At 41.6% G+C, this 14,459-nt stretch overlaps 1 protein-coding gene and 1 pseudogene across 1 annotated transcript in view; both read right to left on the reverse strand.

Moving 5' to 3' along the window:
* The window catches only part of LOC147725440 (janus kinase and microtubule-interacting protein 1-like), a 1,438,523-nt gene that overhangs the window by 208,425 nt on the left and 1,215,639 nt on the right, over positions 1-14,459 (reverse strand). Inside the window, exon 11 of the mRNA XM_086964109.1 lies at positions 1,932-2,060. Coding sequence (XP_086820235.1) covers positions 1,932-2,060 — 129 coding nt within the window. The remainder of the gene's footprint in view (positions 1-1,931; positions 2,061-14,459) is intronic.
* On the reverse strand, positions 4,185-5,896 carry LOC147725441 (uncharacterized; annotated as a pseudogene).

A 14,459-nucleotide genomic window follows, 5' to 3' on the forward strand; every position in this document is an offset into this window, starting at 1 on the left:
GGACAAGGACAAGTAAGTGCGGAAAGGGGTAATGGAGGGAAAGTGGAGAAGCCCATGGTGCAGGACAGTCATGTTTTGTCTGTGGTCAACTAGGACATGAGAAACAGACTGCCCTAATGTTGTTTCCTATTTAACCGCTGTTGCCGACCTCTCCGGATTTAACTAAATTATAGAAAACTCTTATCCTGAATTTTAGGAGAGCCCTAGAGGTTCCGACAGTGCCCTAAATACCTTGATTCATGTAGATCAGAAATATCTCTATGTTGATTGCATGATCAATGATAAACACACCACTTGTCTTTTCAACACCAGTGTTAGATGTTCTACATTGAAAACCTCAGAGCGCCCTTCATTACCTCTCTCACTGGATTGGCCATGGACGAAGTTTGCATTAAAAACTATTGTATCCTCCACCAAATTCCCAAAGCTGTCTCCATTACCCTTGGCCACATTACTGATAAGCATACTTTCTTACTAAACCCAACCTCACCAGCCAATCTGCTGGAAAGGGAATATTGTGCAAACTTAGCTACACAGTGTTCTGCACCCCAATAGAATTTCCATCAACATACCTCAGCACCACGAGAATGACATCCTGGATTTGTGAAAATACAATTTGTCAACTTGCTGTAATAACACAACATTTGCGCCATATAACCGATTTACTGTTCTAGGTGCCTTCCACATTGGGGCCAACAGCATGGGATTTATTTCCTAAATGGAACCTGTATAAATCAAGTTCAGCACAACTACACTGCTTCCAAACCCTCACTACCGCTTACACCCGAGGCTAAACCGGAATTCGTCCCGTAATCACAGACCTAACAAAGTAGGTGCTTTTGGTACCAATTCTTAGCAGTTATAATACCCAGATCCTCCCAACCAAAAAGCAGGAAAGACCAAAGTGTACTAGTTGGTCCAAGATCACTGCACATAAACAATGTAGTTATCCCTAGTTTCCCTGTGGTCGCAACCTGGCCACTGTCTTGTTTCGCATCCCCGCAAGCACTCAATGTTTCACTAGGGTGTATCTTTGATCTGTCTTCTTTTCCATACCTAGACACAGACTGCGCCAGTTAGTTCCTGTTGGTGTCCTCATTCAGTGGATCATTGCAACTTTCATGTGGCAGGGCAGGCTCCCACAAGGATTTACTGAATCTCTGTCATCTTTTCCGACTGCTAAAGAAAGATTTTGATTCTTTGGCCTTTCATGGGGATGTACTTTGGAGCAAAATAGGTGAAACAATGCTCAGTATTATTGGTGCTGCTCCCACAAGAGTAGCAAGGCAAACCTACCATTTTAGCAGTTTCAAATTGTTTGAATATTGTGTTTCCAATTGTTCTTTTCAGGTCCTTAAGTTGACCGATCTTTTACAAAAAGTGGTATGGCTTTTAAGGTGTATAACGATTTTTGAATCCTAATAAAAAGGAACAGGAATTGCTAAATTGTACAATTGTTTGGGCTCTGGATGGGAACGCTTTAAAACTCTCCTTGAATGTTTACTTAATACCATATGCGTGACTGGCCATAACATGTGCGTTTAGTAAATTTAAGCATGACCTAAAACATGCGTGGCCGAAGGGAAAAAGGCACATAGATTACACGAGTCAGATTTAGAGGTTGTCTCTTCAAACAGTCTTGTGGAATTATGGGTATGATTGTGCACGTGCTTGTATAAATGAGAGCATCACCTACTTTCATGACCTATACAGGCATCCAAGCTTAACATTAGAATAAACAAGTCTGTGAGTGAGTGTAAACCGTTTGTTTTTCTAAATCTAGTTTTCAAGTATATTTCTAAACCGAACACATTTGTAATGAAATAGCATACACACATATTAATATTTTCCATAATGCTGCTACGACAGTCGAGAGTTTGTACATGTATGTTGGTAACAATGGTTCGCATGAAGACAAAAGAAGGACTTACCCTTGCTTCCCTCTCGGCATCCAAAGTTCCTCCCACTTGTTCCTGGAGCAAAGCATATGCCCTCTGCAAGGCCTGGTACTCTCGAGTCAGCTGTCGGAACCTTAAATCAGCTTCTTCTTTTGGTGTGCCCTGGACATGCCAATCAAAAATGACACATGTTAAAGATGTATGCCTAGATGCATCATCCATAATAGCATTCGCAAACGGTGCGAATCGCATAATTCGACCGTTTGCGAATGCAATTCATGGTTTTGGAATGCATCATTTTTTATGTGTTTTCGCATTTTTAGGAATCGCAATAATATTTGCGATTCCTTTAAAAAAATCGCTAATTTTGCGAATCGCATTTATATAGCGAAAAAATGCAATGCGTGAAACATCGCAATTTGTGATTTTTTAAGAAATCGCAAATTGGAATTCTTAAATTTAGAAGAAGTTGAACGTGGTGCTAATTTTACTAACTATTTGAACTGCAGCTGTCAATCATCAGTGCTGCATATAAGGACCTCATAGACCTTGAATTAGCCTTTCAGGATGGCAGCACTTTTCTTTTTGGCTCGCAGGCAGAGGCTAAGAGTAGCTGCAGGATGGAGGAGAAGGCTCATACAAGAGAGAATCTTTAGAGTGCGCATCACCTTACTGGGGCAGACTGAATCAGAGATATTTTCTAAGTATAGGCTGAATGCTACTTTAATATTAGATTTAATTTAAGAATTGGACCCAATTTTGCAGAGGCAAACACGCAGGACACAAGCCATACCAACCCATGTGCAGGTTTTGTGTTCACTGCACCTCCTTACTTCTGGGTCATTTCAGGGTGTAATAGCCATTGCTGGTGGTGTCTCCCAGAGTTCACTTTCCAGATTTTTTAATGCCTTTCTAAATGCCATGTTACAAAGAATAAGGTATCATATAACATTTCCTAGCACACAACAGGAGTTAATGAAAACCAAACTGGATTTCTACAACATGGCTCAATTTCCACATGTCATTGGCTGTGTAGATGGCACACATGTTCCCATTTGCCCACCCTCTGAAAATGAGTATATTTTTCGCAACAGAAAATGCTTCCATTCCCTTAATATTCAAGCAGTCTGTAATTCCAAAACCATTATCACAGACCTAGTTGCAAGTTACCCAGGAAGTGCCCATGACTCCTACATTTTTAGACACAGTGCCATTCATACTAGACTGCTTGCTGGTCAATTTGGTGATGGATACCTGCTTGGTAAATGTCTTATTCTACTAAACAAACTTTCCTTTCATCTTCACACATTTGTTTTGTGCAACTTACAATTGACATTGTTTTCTATTACAGGAGATAGTGTCTATGCAGTAAGGTCTTATATCTTAACACCATACCTAAATCCAACTTCAAGAAAAGAGCATCACTACAACCAGGCTCACATAACAACCAGGAATGTGATAGAGAGGACCTTTGGTGTGATGAAATCACGCTTTCGAATACTTCATAAAACTGGTGGAGCATTGCAATATCAACCAAACATTTGCTGTAAAATAGTAGCAGCATGTGCAATGCTGCACAATCTAGCAACTGAGAGAGGCATAGAACTTGATGAGGAAGATGTTTTACCTCCAAATGACAATCAGCCTCCTCAACCACAAGCAAGAGCACATTGACCAGAGGCAGCAGAGGGGAGAAGGAGAAGGGCAGAGATCACACAGCATTACTTCTAAATGAGGTAAGAAACACTCTGATATTTTTTTGGTGTTGCAAGCAATGTAATCAAATTGAAACTGAAATGCATTTACTTCATGGACTTTCACTGTATCACAAACTTAATTCTGGTCTTTAAATCAGAAATGTTCAAATGATAATTATTGAACCATAGACAACTTTAACATTATGAATGGAGAAGTGTGGCTCACTGGTTAGAGCAGGCAGACCCTGAAGCAGAGGTCAGACCCGGGACCAGGGTTCAATTCCCGACGCGGCAGGGTCTTGAGCTCAAATGTCCATGGACTCGATAATTCTTGCTTTGGTGCCTGACCTAATCATGGGTTCACACTCTGCAACTCTGGGCATTAAGCTTGCTTAATCTCCACAATGGCCCCCACGGCGGGATGCCTGGCTTTCACCTTGGGGATTCCCTGCAGGGGCTATCTCACAGGGAAAAACCAGGACGGGTTCCCAAGGCAAGCGCGGAGATACCCCTTCGGGGGTCAATACAGGCGCTATATAAGAAACATAATAATAATAATAATACCATTCAAGAGGCATCACAGACAATGTCATTTCTTATGGCCACGCACTCCTAATGCCTTCCCTGTATTTTTTCCACGGTGCATGGTCATATTACTGGCATCATTCAGCTTTCTATTACTTCGCCGTGTGCCACTTAAGCAATGCTCAAGTGTGCCACTCACAGCACTGCTGGCACCACTCTCCCCCATTGGTAGTTGCTTTTCTGGGGATGCATTAGACTGTGAAATTCCTGATGGTTCATAGGTAGTCCCCACTCCCTTTTGAATATGTTCAAATGTTTTCATCAAGAGTACCTGGGTTGAAAGGGTATGTTTGCAGAGGCCACGTGTACAATTGGAAAGGCGAGTCATTTCCCTGTTATGAGCCTGCATGTTGGTCAGTAGTCGTACCTGCCTTTTGCCACTTATATTTTGCTGTTTTTGCATCAATGTGCACATGGTCTCCAAAGAATTGGCAATGCGGTCAAGCTTCAATGCAGATGTTTCATGGCCTGTCTTCATTACATTGATCATTTTATTCATACTGGTAGATAATGAACCCATTTGTTTGCTGATATGTCCCAATGTTCCTTTAATAATTCTAATGTCTTTGCCTTGCAGGCGCTGTACCTTTAGTATTTTGTCTTCAACAAGATTGCCAGTGATGGGACCCTCTCCAAAATGACCACTTTCTCTCACATTACCTCGGTGCAAAGAAAACTGCTGAAGTCTCCTTCGCCTACTCAGCCTTGTATTTGTGACTTGGAGTGCTTTGAGGTTGCCTTTCAGCTACATTGTCATTCTGCTCTGTTTCAGAATCAGTTTGGAGCAGTTGTCGCACTTTCTGTCTTTCCCCTGGCTGTGAATTGTCTGCTGATGTACTGGGAGCATTTCCCAATTGTGTTTCTTGAATTTCTTGGTTGTGGAAATCCCTCAAATCCTGCTCAATTATGTCTTGCAGTGCTTCTATGGTTTAAAAAATGCAAACATGATGTTACTTTAACTTTGTACTTTCATTTAAGTATTTAATAAAATGTGAAAATCTACTCAGTCTACTCAATCACATGATTCCAGTCTCATTCATAATAGTTCTTCATAGTAATGAAGTTGCAATTACAAATTATTGTTTGTGTGCATGATGGACTCCTAAAAACTACAACTCCCATAATGCACTGCTTTCATTTACCTAACATTACATAACTGTTGCTGGTAACACACACATAACATATCATACACAACACAATTACAATGCTGTTAATCCATCTACTTTCACAACAGTCTGTAAATTAATAGGCTCCATTCAGACAATCAAAAGCATATGCAATTCAATTACCTTCAGAAGGAGTTGGAATCTCAGAAGTATCAATGTCTATTACTCCGATTACAGCCTCAGTCAACAGTGTGCCTTCCACCATGTCTTCCAGGGGAGTGTTGGGTCTATCCCTGGGTGTTCCACCTCCAGTTTGCTTTGCTGATTTAATCCTGTTTGCTAGCTTCTCTTTTGCACAACTGCGCAGGTCATACCATCTTTTTTGTAAATTGTTTATGTCACGATGTGCCACTCCTACTGCGTTCACCTTTGCTTGTATGGCAATCCACAGGTTCCTTTTGACAGCCTCAGGGACCTTCAGAGAAAGCTTACCAAAAAGCTGCTCCTGTCTTGCAGTCACCTCCTCAATAAGAATTTCCAACTCTTGATCAGAAAACTTAATATTCCTTTTCCTGGCTGGCCCCTCTTCAACAGGATTCTCATTTTCCATTTTTCAAAAGAATTGTCAGGCACAGACTGCAGCAGCAACCTCCAGGGAAAGCTCACTCAGCAAACTGCCAAACCTCACCTTCAAAAAAGGGTGCAGTTGCGCCTAATTGCTGTACTGGCTTTCAGGCAGTTGAATCAATGAGATTCATCATGTGTGTGAATTCGCAATCTGCGATATCGCAAAATGCGAATTCGCAATTAAGAATTCAAATTTTTACTGCGATTCGGTAAAATGTGCGATTTTTACCGAATCGCAATAAAATTGCGAAAAAAATGATGCATTGAAATATGCGATTCCTTATTTGCGATTCCTTATTTTTCGCAAATAAGGAATCGCAAATGAAAACGTTGATGCATCTACCCAGTAGTTTGTTTATCATTGTTTGGTTTGTGCCTTCATAATAGTGAGAATAATTAATGTATTGCTTTATGCAATACAACACTCCACTGTTGCTGAGTTTGCAAATAAAAGAATGGTGTACTATAGTTCTGTTGTCATGTGCTGTTATTGATACATAAATCACATAACAGGCTTTAAATCGAACCTACAGTAGCCAACTTTGGTCGAACAGGCAATACCCTTCATATCAAGAGAATTAACAAAATGAGCGCTGCCCGGGCTTGCCTAGCCTTGTGTACCATCTGCGGACCAAGGCGGGCGACTCTGCATTGCCTCTCCCTACTTAGAGAACCTAAGAAATGCTTCTGGTCAAGAAAACCCTCACCATGTAATCAGCTACGAATGAGATTGCCTTGCTGTTTTATTGAGTAGGTCTGCACCCCTAAAGACTCTCCGGGCTCTTACCTTTTCAAGAAGTCTAATTCGAGCGAGCACACCTTTCTGTGCCCAAAAGTGCACTGCGCTGAGCCAAGCTGGCATGGTCTGAGTGTCAGCATTAAATGCAGGCCCTGCGCTGAACCGTATGTAATACCACTGTCAGTCGGAAACAGAAAACATGCCGAGAATAAACCTGTCTGACATGTATAACACCCACGGGAGGGCTCTGTGCAGCCTGACAAAACAAAAGAGCACAACGTGGCACCTGTCAGTGCATGAAACAGAGATGAGCATGAAGGGACAATCATGGGAAAAGATGTGGAGCCAGGCGACGTGGAATGGTTTCACATGAACTGCACAGGTGGATTTAAATAATACAGTTGTACAGAACAGTTGTTTGGTCATCTGACCAGGACCATGGTTTTACAGAAAGTGTATGTAGTAAAGGGTCATTTGTGTCAACATTGGATGCACCAGTTGCAAAAACCACTTTGCATTTTGTTTTTTAACCAGATAATCAATTATTTGTCCCATTATTTCCGGGTTTCAAAAATTGCACATGGTGTGCAAGGTTTCAAAAATTGCACATGGTGTGCAAGGAAAATATATACTGGCAATACGTATTTACTATATATATATATATATATATATATATATATATATATATATATATATATATATATATATATATATATATATATATATATATATATATATATATATATATATATATATATATATATATATATATATATATATATATATATATATATATATATATATATATATATATATATATATATATATTCACTGAAAAAACCATGGGTTATAGACCATATATAGTTAGGAATTAGCATTTACAAAACCTTATTTTACTCACACAAAACCATTGAAATTCCATATATAGTTAGTTGCACTAACTATATATCGCGCACCCGTAATCCACTGCTGATGATCTCACATATTACATCATTCATGACATGGTCAGTGACATCACTGATGACATCACTGATGACAACTCAAATGACATCACTGATGACATTATCCAATCACTGTATGTTTCTGTAAAGTTAAAATATGTCTTACATATTGAAGAATGAGTGGTTGTATAAGTGTCTGGATGAAGAATTTAGTAGGTGCATGACTGACTGTATGAGTGAGTGATTAAATGTGTCTCACTGAGTGCATGGGTTAGTGACTAAACTGTCTTAATTTGTGCATCATTATGTCTGTTGTTCTGTAAACTGCTGAATGTGTTAATAAGTAGCTATATGAGTAACTATATGGGATATTCATTGGTTGCCCAAGTATTTGTATGGGAGTCTAAGTATGTGTGTGAGTGGCTGTGACGTGTATGACTCTGTGCATAGATGTGTGAGCAGTTGATTCACTAGATGTATGGGTTCAAAAGTGCATGTGGAAACAGCTGCATGGGCGGTTGACTGTGTGCATGAGTGTATTGGTGAGTGATTGGATATCTCAGTGCAACATGTCAAAGTAAGTACATATGTAAAACACTGTACGTGTGAGAGTTGACATATATAACCGTGCATAAGAGCCAGTGAATGTGTGAGTGGCTGTATGGATCATTGTGAACTTGTATCAGGGATCGTATAGGAGATTAAATATGTGTTAGAATATGTTTGAATTAGTAAGGTGTGTATAACTGTATAGTTGAGGAAATGGAGGTGTGATTGATTCTTTGCATGACTGACTAGATGTATGAGTAACTCCATGGATGAGTAACAATCTGTGAGTGTCTTTTTACACTGATTGTATCTAAGGTTATATTAGAGTCTGAAGAGGTTCATTCTATTATCACATGAATGATATTATCAGTGATGTTGTCAGTGATGTCATTTGAGTTGTCATCAGTGATGTCATCAGTGATGTCACTGACCATGTCATGAATGATGTAATATGTGACATCATCAGCAGTGGATTGCGGGTGCCCGATATATAGTTAGTGCAACTAACTATATATGGAATTTCAATGGTTTTGTGTGAGTAAAATAAGGTTTTGTAAATGCTAATTCCTAACTATATATGGTCTATAACCCATGGTTTTTTCAGTGAATTTTCAAGGTTTTGTAAATGCTAATTCCTAACTATATATGGTCTATAACCTATGGTTTTTTCAGTGAATTTCAATGGTTTTTTAATAGCAAATATCAAAAGCTTTAAAATGTCAAGTACGTGGTAGGTAAAAACATTTTCGTGTCTATGCACGCTGATGTGCTTTGAACGCTGCCCCCCCCCCCTCTTTTCTTTTAGGAGTATTCTCTCTTTGCAGATAGTGAAGGGTAGGTAACGCAGGCCTTTGCCCCCGTTGTAATCCGTCGTGCCTGCTTCCCTCTCCATTTGATTTATTGTTATCCAAGCATTTACTGTTTTAGAATTGGTTCTCTTTGGTTCATTCTCTATTTACAAACAAGCACAGAGTCGCAATACTCTGTTTAGTCTTTGCAGATAGTGAAAAATCGTTAGAAACAACAAAAGGAATCAAGCAAAATCAGTAGGCCGCTAATGGGATCTCTTTTTGACCTCGCTAAAATAGAAACATTAAGAACAACCCCTCATGAGAAATATGAAACTAGTGAGAGGAACTGAGCTCGCCGCCATGATGGCTGCAAGACAGCTTGGCTCCGCCACCCACCCCGCCCAAAACAACGACAAACACTATGCAAATATTATAAATATATACAACACACCACCAAAGTAACAGGGTAAAACGTTTTATTAAATAACTATTTACATGGCAGCCTGCTGCAACATCGATCCAAATGCATGCCGCCGTTCCCGGGATTTCTCCCAGAATACTCTGCGGCCTACGAGATGGAGAGGCCGGGGCGTTGACTAAGCAGGGCCTCCGGCCGCAACCACAGCGCCAACGATCGCTGCTAACAGCCACTGATCTGAAGAACCGCTGCCTGCGATGCTTCCCTGAGCCGCTTGACGGAGGCCCCCGAGGGGGTGTGTGATGGCACGGACTCGGAGGGGGCGCTTGACTCCTGCCCCCTCCCCAAGTCTTGTTGCCCTGGTGTGGCCTGAGATCGCCCCCGCCATAGGCGGTCGGCTCCCGGGGTCAGGCGGAACTTTTTGCCTTTTGGTGACTCTTCCATTCTTGACCTTGTCCCACAATCCGTTTGACCTGAAGATACGTCCTGCGGCCTGGTCCCTGAATGTGTGCAAGGGGACGGTATTGATTGGACCAAGATGGCGGCTTCACACAAAGCTGACTCAAGTGTTGCTGCTGATGCTATGCAAACAAAAACTAGTTTTCAGTTTGTACATTCTTCAGGATTTTTCCATCCAAGGCTGGTTGAGAGTTTGTAGAACGATGGCTTCAGATTTTCAACATACAACTCTTCAACATTCTTCACAAATGTAACAATGTGAGACTCACTAGGAGAACGGCCGTTTATCTTTCCTTTCAAAATGCTGCCAACAATATTTTCTGAATGGAAGACACCATCTTGTAGCATAAAAGGCTGTGTCAAGGGTGGTATTGCCCAGAATGTCTTGTTTTCTAGTGCTCGTAATGACGAAGCCAGAACTGCCGAAAAGGATTCTGGTCCTGCCGCTACTTACTGGAGACATTGAACTATACTCTGGACCTGCCTGGCCTCGACCAAAATGGCGCCAGTATGGGAGCGACTTGCAACTCCTTATTACGTTCTAGTTACTTAGCCTTGACGTTATGGGGGATGTATGCAGGTCTTTGTGCACATGGCGGGCGGGGAAGGGTACTGACTGGGAATACGGACAACCCTATTGATGTCGATTGTTCATTATTAATTATTGTATTAATAAAGCTTCGAAGTAATGTTACCCATGATACTCGCCCATGGTGTGCGTATAGACGATTTTATTGTAACTGATCCTGTTATACTTTCAATTAAAAAATCAACCTTCACTGATCCTACAACCGTTTGTCACGTTTAGTTTTTTCAATTAAATGGCTCGCTTGTTACATACTCCTATACCCCAGGCTTTTGAAAGACACCATCTTGTACAATAAAGGGCTGCATCAAGGGTGGTATTGCCCAGAATGTCTTGTTTTCTAGTGCTCGTAATGACAAAGCCAGAACTGCCGAAAAGGATTCTGGTCCTGCCGCTACTTACTGGAGACATTGAACTATACTCTGAACCTGCCTGGCCTCGACCAAAATGGTGCCAGTATGGGAGCGACTTGCAACTCCTTATGACGTTCTAGTTACTTAGCCTTGACGTTATAGGGGATGTATGCGGTCTTTGTGCACATGGCGGGCGGGGAAGGGTACTGATTGGGAATACGGACAACCCTATTGATGTCGATTTTTCATTATTGATTATTGTATTAATAAAGCTTCGAAGTAATGTTACCCATGATACTCGCCCATGGTGTGCGTATGAAGGATTTTATTGTAACTGATCCTGTTATACTTTCAATTAAAAAATCAACCTTCACTGATCCTACAACTGTTTTTCACGTTTAGTTTTTTCAATTAAATGGCTCGCTTGTTACATACTCCTATACCCCAGGCTTTTGAAAGACACCATCTTGTACAATAAAGGGTTGCGTCAAGGGTGATACTGCCCAGAATGTCTTGTTTTCTAGTGCTCGTAATGACGAAGCCAGAACTGCCGAAAGGGATTCTGGTCCAGCCGCTACTTATTGGAGACATTGAACTATACTCTGAACATGCCTGACCTCGACCAAAATGGCGCCAGTATGGGAGCGACTTGCAACTCCTTATGACGTTTTAGTTACTTAGCCTTGACGTTATGGGGGATGTATGCGGTCTTTGTGCACATGGCGGGCGGGGAAGGGTACTGACTGGGAATACAGACAACACTATTGATAACGCAAAAAAAACGATTTTTTTTTTTTTTGCCCCGCGGGGCCCTTTTAAAGCCTCCACATCAAACCTAGGGGGTCAGGGAGGATCTACTATGCCCCCTTATGATCATTTCCCCCTTGGTTTTGGCCTCCTCTTGTCTCTCGATCCTACCGAGAGACAAGATGGCGGCCGCTCTGGACTGTTTAGAATGTTGACAAACACAGGAGAGCCAATCAGCTTCGCTTCGCAAAGTTCCGTTACGCGAAAAGTACGCGAACCGGAGCGCTACCCGGGACGCTGTTACAGATATATATATTTTTTTTAACGTTAATTTATCAAAATCCACTGAAGCACATATATTGAGACCTAGCAAAGGCACATCGGGCTAACAGTCCCTACAATTTTGCCAAGTTTCGTGCAAATCCATTCAGCCGTTCGAGCTAAAAGTGAGGCCAACCGCCCTATGGAAATTAACATGGGAAAAACGCGTTTTGGGACCCCCTTTTTTCTCGGCCCCCCCCCTTGACGAACACCCCCCAAATTTTCAGGAGCTGCTCAGAAACAAAATGTGCCATTTTCCTGAAAATTTCAGCCAATTCCATCCACAAACGCCAAAGTTATTAGACATAGAATTTTCAAAAATCCCATAGAGAAAAAATCCTAACTATATATACCTACTGGCGACCGCCAGTAGGTAATATATAGATATATATATATATATATATATATATATATATATATATATATATATATATATATATATATATATATATATATATATATATATATATATATATATATATATATATATATATATATATATATATATATATATAACTAAATACAAATGCGAGAAAGTATCACTATTAAATAAAATAGTCTAGTGTAGATATTTTGGTTTTATACTGTTCCACGTAAATGATCAGACCATGACAGAAAACTGTCATTGTCCGAGGGACTATTGCTTAAAGATTTTAGGCTGTATATAATTCAATAAAAAGCGCCCACACATCATTAAAGAGTGATTTTCTGTTTCTTAACCTTTACAGTACTCTCTTCATATTAGCCAGGCGATGCATCTGAAACCAATTCTTTATTTTTTTCATTGTCTTTGCAGACTTTCAGTGTTTTAGAGTGAATCCTTTTACAGCTGGCAGTGCTTTCTTATCAAAGTCTGTGACACAAAGTCATTTCTGTATCTTCTTTTAAACGATTCAAGATTAGAAGCTTGTTTTCATCAGTTGCTTCTCAATGACTATAAAACTTTGTAACAGGACAATGTAAGGAGAATGCCATGGTGCTGCTGCTTACCCTGTACTGAGACCCTAGTCAGAGTTCATCTGCAAACCTGTTGGCCACTACACAGTAGTGCATCGTGAACAGGGAGCCAAAGGGAAAGAACCATGGTCCCGTAGTCAATGTAGCTCTTGAAAAATTGTGAATGGTCACAAAGGCATATTAAGTGGCGTGCCATGGCTACATAGGGTCATAGCAGGAGTAATCATCACAGAAAAGGTATAAAGATAGTGGCTGCTTTGACACCAGAAAGCTCCAAAGCACTAAAAGTACAGCAGAATCTAGTTGCTTTTTTTTAATGAAAAACAAGTATTCTTTTCAGAGGTGTTTTATCGGTTTTAATCAGTTTTTACTGAAAACCAGAAAGCGGGCACAAACTGAGTGATGGTGTGCTGTTGAATCCGTAGGTGTCGAAGGCCAGTTGCTCATTTGCACCATTTCACCATGGAAGCAGTTGCACCTTAAAAAGAAACAAATCATTTGCCAAAAAGAGTTGGGCTATTACAGTTGTCCAATCATGTAGCTCTGTGTTCAAGCGATTTAATGCCTGAAGCATCATCTGCAGAATAAAATTATTCAAAATCTTTTTAGGTCTGATGTTAGCCAAAACATTTTCTTTTACTAAAATCACATACATAATGTACTTACTTATAGAGGCCTTTGACCAGCTCTCTTCATCTATTGGTATGTCGTTCACATTTTGCTTCCACCCTACTACACCATAAAGCATGGGGCAAGAATTAGCCCACTTCCACCTTTGGCTAACTACACTGTGAGTGACTCAATCAATCAATCAATCAGAGTACTTGTAAAGCGCGCTACTTACCCGTGAGGGTCTCAAGGCGCTGAGGGGCGGGGGTGCCGCTACTTTTTGAAGAGACAGGTCTTGAGGAGTCTTTTGAAGGCGAGTAGGTCTTGGGTCTGCCATCGGCGGGTAGGGAGGGTGTTCCAGGTCTTGGAGGCGAGGTAGGAGAAGGATCCGCCACCGGAGGGTGTTCATTGGATGCGGGGGACATCGGCGAGGGCGAGGATGGCGGAGCGGAGCTGGCTGGTCGGGCTGTAGAAGTTGAGTCTGCTGTTCAGGTAGGCTGGTCCGGCATTGTGGAGTGCTTTGTGTGCGTGGGTGAGGACCTTGAAGGTGATCCTCTTGTCGACAGGGAGCCAATGTAGGTCTTGCAGGTGGGGGGTGATGTGGCTGCGGCGGGGGAGGTTAAAGATTAGTCAGGCGGAGGCGTTTTGGATGTGTTGTAGTCGTCGTAGGTGTTTGGCTGGGATTCCTGCGTAGAGTGCGTTGCCGTAGTCCAGTCTGCTGCTGACGAGGGCCTGTGTCACTGTTCTTCTTGTTTAGGTCGGGATCCACTTGTAGATCCTGCGGAGCATGCAGAGGGTATTGTAGCAGGAGGAGGAGACAGTGTTGACTTGCTTAGACATGGAGAGGGAGGAGTTGAGGATGAATCCTAGGTTGCGAGCATGGTCTGTGGGTGTTGGTGCTGCTCCTAGTGTGGTCGGCCACCAGGAGTCGTCCCAGGCTCAGGGGGTGGGTCCGAGGATGAGTACCTCCGTCTTGTCCGAGTTTAGCTTCAGACGGCTGTTCTGCATCCAGTCGGCGACGGCCTTCATTCCCTCGTGGAGGTTGGTTTTGGCGGTGTGCGGGTCCTTGGTGAGGG

The sequence above is a fragment of the Lissotriton vulgaris genome, chromosome 3_2 (genome assembly GCF_964263255.1).
Source record: "Lissotriton vulgaris chromosome 3_2, aLisVul1.2, whole genome shotgun sequence".
NCBI lineage: Eukaryota > Metazoa > Chordata > Amphibia > Caudata > Salamandridae > Lissotriton > Lissotriton vulgaris.